The sequence below is a fragment of the Tarenaya hassleriana genome, unplaced genomic scaffold (assembly GCF_000463585.1).
Source record: "Tarenaya hassleriana unplaced genomic scaffold, ASM46358v1 Cleome95, whole genome shotgun sequence".
In the NCBI taxonomy this organism is placed as follows: domain Eukaryota; kingdom Viridiplantae; phylum Streptophyta; class Magnoliopsida; order Brassicales; family Cleomaceae; genus Tarenaya; species Tarenaya hassleriana.
In genome coordinates this window covers 411,738-415,957 of record NW_010971897.1, presented here as the reverse complement: position 1 = coordinate 415,957, position 4,220 = coordinate 411,738, and the positions used below count along the sequence as shown (strand labels likewise).

The 4,220-nt window shown below is 42.0% G+C and overlaps 1 protein-coding gene across 1 annotated transcript; it reads left to right on the top strand.

The window, feature by feature from the left end:
• The first annotated feature begins 2,526 nt into the window (after positions 1 to 2,526).
• Positions 2,527 to 3,329, top strand: LOC104804731. The gene is made up of 2 exons (XM_010529072.1): positions 2,527 to 2,854; positions 2,950 to 3,329. The coding sequence occupies exons 1-2, from the start codon at positions 2,527 to 2,529 to the stop codon at positions 3,327 to 3,329; spliced, it is 708 nt and encodes a 235-aa protein (XP_010527374.1).
• Positions 3,330 to 4,220: the final 891 nt, after the last annotated feature.

Genomic DNA, 4,220 nt, shown 5'->3' with positions numbered 1-4,220 from the left:
TATCGACATTCTTCAACCTCGATATCGATATTTCCGGCCATCTCAAGATCAGATTTTCAGATTCCAGATCTAGACATTCCCGAACATCGATATCGATGTTCCATACCTCGAGATCTGAATACTCCAAATGTCGACGTTCTTCAACCTCGATATCGACCTTCCATACCTCAAGATCTAAGCAATCTAGATATCGACCTTTCACAACATCGATATCGACGTTTCCAAACCTCGAGATCTTGGCTCCATAGAAGAATATCGACGTTAGAAAACATCGATATCGAGGTTTTTAACATCGATATTCGAAATGTCTATAAAAAGACGTACGGAAACCGAGAAAGGATTCGACTTTTTGCACATTTTTCGACACTGGATTAGTTAATTGCAAAAGAATTTGGATTAATTAATACCGGAATTCGTTCATAAGATAGGTTCAATTATTAATTCTGAACGCATAGGTTGCACTTGATAAGGAGTTCTTAATTCGAACAAAGAACTATGATAGCGGACGTTAATGCTTCTAACGTAGACCTAAAGATGCGGAAGTTGATAGGAAAGCGTTAGTTAGACAACGAAGATTCCTGACCGGACGCGTTCAAGGATAGAGGCTAGAGTTTCCTGACTCGACCTTAGACTGCAAACCAACCATATCTACTTAGATGATCCGTAACATCGGTGAACCCCCGAACCTACAATTCCTTTAGTTATAGTTTTCTCCCAACCAACCGACAATCTTGCTATCGATCCACGCTAGAATCACCATCGACACCATCACCTCTCGGTCCCTGTGTTTGACCCTGGTACTACATCGAATCTGTACCCTTGCGGAATCAGCTTAGTCTAGGTTTTATTACTTGACCATCCACTCACCTAGATTGACACGATCAAGTTTTTGGTGCCGTTGTTGGGGACTGAGATTCAGTCTTGGTGCCGGTTAGATTCTAATTTTCCACCACCATCTACTTTCTTTCACCACCACCAGATTCCCTTCTTTCAGGAATCGAAACTTTGATTCCTTCGGTTTATGACCAGGAGAAGTGGAAGTCAAACTCTACTTCCTCCTGATCCAGAAATCGAAAGAACTCTTCAACTTCTAAGGCAACGAAGGAGATTGGGAACAATGGAAGATAACAGAAATGTTCACGACCATCCTGCGCATAATGCTGCTCCACCGAGAGCAGTCGAACGAAATGAAGTGCTTACTTTTGGAGACTACACTGCTCCAAAGCATACTTCGTTGCTATCATGCATCAGGAGACCGAACATCGACAGGAGTCAATTTGAGCTTAAACTTGCATTTTTGCAAATGCTTTCTACCTCTAGTTTCAAGGGCACTCTAGAAGAAGACCTTAATCTGCATTTGAATCATTTTAAGATGCAATGCCAGTCACTCAAGTTACCCAACGGAACCTCTGAGGAAGCAATATTACTCTTGGCCTTCCCTTTCTCCCTATCAGGAAAAGCCTTGGAATGGCTATACACGCTTCCACCAAATTCTATACATACTTGGGAACAACTTCACAATAAATTCATGGTGTGATTTTTCTCTCCCGAAAGGATTATGTCCATAAGAGGAAAGATAAACTCCTTTTCGCAAGGAAAGTACGAGAGCTTATATGAAGCGTGTGAGAGATACAAGAGCTATCTGTGGTCATGTCCACATCATGGACTGAATCAAAAGTACCTGATAGCGAATTTCCTCACTAACCTAAGGGAGGAGACAAGATTTTGGATCAATGTAGCTTGTAAGGGCAACTTATATAATATGCGCTTTGTCGAGTTAGAGGAGCAGGTCGATAGAATGGCTAATGGACACGCATTTGACTGCCTATACCTCGGTAAAAAAATGAGGAGGTCCACGAACTTGAATTAGTTCGATCAGACTTAAACCATCTTAGATCCGAATTTGTCCAAAGTCACGAATCAACTCTTCGTGAATGTCCTCATTCAGGAAAGGTAAAGCTCTGTGCGAACGCATACGCTGTAACTGAGCCGATCGAGCTCATTCCTTCCCAAGTATTCTCGATAGACCAGATTTCCCCACATAATCAAGATAATGTTATGTCTCTATTAAAGACTCTGGTTCAATGGCAGCAGTCTTTAAAGCTTAAACTAGACGAGCTTAACGATGACCAAAAGCTGATGAAAGAGAGAGTAAGCAATATTGAGAACCACTTGCTCATTTTAGATGCACAAGTAGCCCACATAGCCGAGGAACAATGCCACGCTATAGCACTAAGAAGTGGCAGGCAATTAGAGGAAAGAATAAGGGGCGAAGAAGAGACTGGGGATGTTCCAACTCCAATGATGTCAGAGTCGAGAACGCTACCACCCCAGAAAAATACCGTCTCATCTTGAAAACCAAAACGAGGGGATATCCGCTTATATACCCCCCGCCGTAAAGCCACCTCGTATACCGTATCCCGAAACGATTGAAAACCTCTAACGAGGAGAGTCAATTCGCGAAATTTGTGGAGATTATAAAAAAAATTGAAGGTTACTATACCGTTCCATGAAGTCATCACTCAAATGTCCTCCTATGCTAAATTCCTAAAGGATATTCTGGCAAAGAAGAGAACAATTGAAACGGAAATAGTGACCCTCAGCCCAAAATGCAGTGCCATTCGGAAGCATGAACTACCCCCTAAGATGACCAATCCAGGAAGCTTTTCAATTCCATGCAAGCTACACAATGTAACAATAGATCGAGAATTATGTGACCTTGGTGCAAGTGTTCTTTCGATCAACAAGAAGTTAAACGTAGGGGAACTTAAATCAACAACGATGGCACTACAATTAGCGGACCGATCAGTCAAATACCCCCTCGGGATACTAGAAGATGTGTCGTTAAAAGTAGGTGACTTTTATGTGCCGGTAGATTTTATGGTAATGGACATGAATGAAGACACGAGAATATCTATTATCCTTGTCGACCTTTCTTAAACACAACAGATGCAATTGTGCATGTAAGAGCAGGCAGGCTCACCTTGAAGATAGGAGGTGAAACAGTTGAGTTCACACTGGATAAGAACCTTAAGCAATCAATGTCTGTAGACTCCGCCTGTTACATCGATGCGTTGGATGCTCTAGCAGATGAATTCTTAGAAGAGTTTCGCGACCTCGATCCTCTGGAAGTTTCTTTGGAAGCTATTAGAGGGGGTGGATACGTGAACAATGAAGAGGTAAACGAATATCTTCGGGCATTAGATAGTTGTGCAGAGGACGAAGTTAACATCCAATCCACATCAGTACCCGTCGAAGCCTTCTGCAGAGTAGACCATGTCCAAAATAATGAAAGAAGACTAGAATGTTGGGTTTCCTGGGATCTCTAGAGCGAATCCTATTCCTAAGAGATCGATTCTACGGTTTGCGCAGCGGATGTAAAACAAAAATTTATTAAACCCTAGAACCATGCTTCTTATTAATCGTAGAAACGTTAGAACGCTTACCTCAATCGATCCGGAGCCTGTATCAATAGAAGAACTCGTTCGATCACGAAAAGGAGGAAGAATACCTCGCCCTCCACACGTATCCACACCTCGGTTCCTAAGAGATCGATTCTACGGTTTGCGCAGCGGATGTAAAACAAAAATTTATTAAACCCTAGAACCATGCTTCTTATTAATCGTAGAAACGTTAGAACGCTTACCTCAATCGATCCGGAGCCTGTATCAATAGAAGAACTCGTTCGATCACGAAAAGGAGGAAGAATACCTCGCCCTCCACACGTATCCACACCTCGGGATTGATGGTTGTAATGCTCTAGGATGATCCGTGATATGACATTTTGACTTTGTATTGATTCATTGATTTATGAATGCATTACATTCCCGTTATATGATTGGCATGTTTGTTATATTTCAGTATCCTTGAATCATTAGATAATGATTCTAAACTCCCTGGTCAGTTATCATTGTGGGAACAATGATGAATTAAGACTAGCATGAGGTGTGATTGATGCGTTGGATGCATATCACAGGTACTCGTTGCGAACGAGTGACTGGATGACCCGCATGAGATTGTCACATGGACAGAGTCATGACTTGATTCTCATACATCGGTTCATTCTTAGATCCTCAGACCTGAGATGTCTGGAGTATCTGATATGAGGAGTGGCGTGTCTTGACTGCAACAAACGTCGTCTTTAACCGGATGATTATAACGGCGTTGATCAGATACGTTCACGAATCATATGGAGATAGTAGACATGCAATATGAGACTT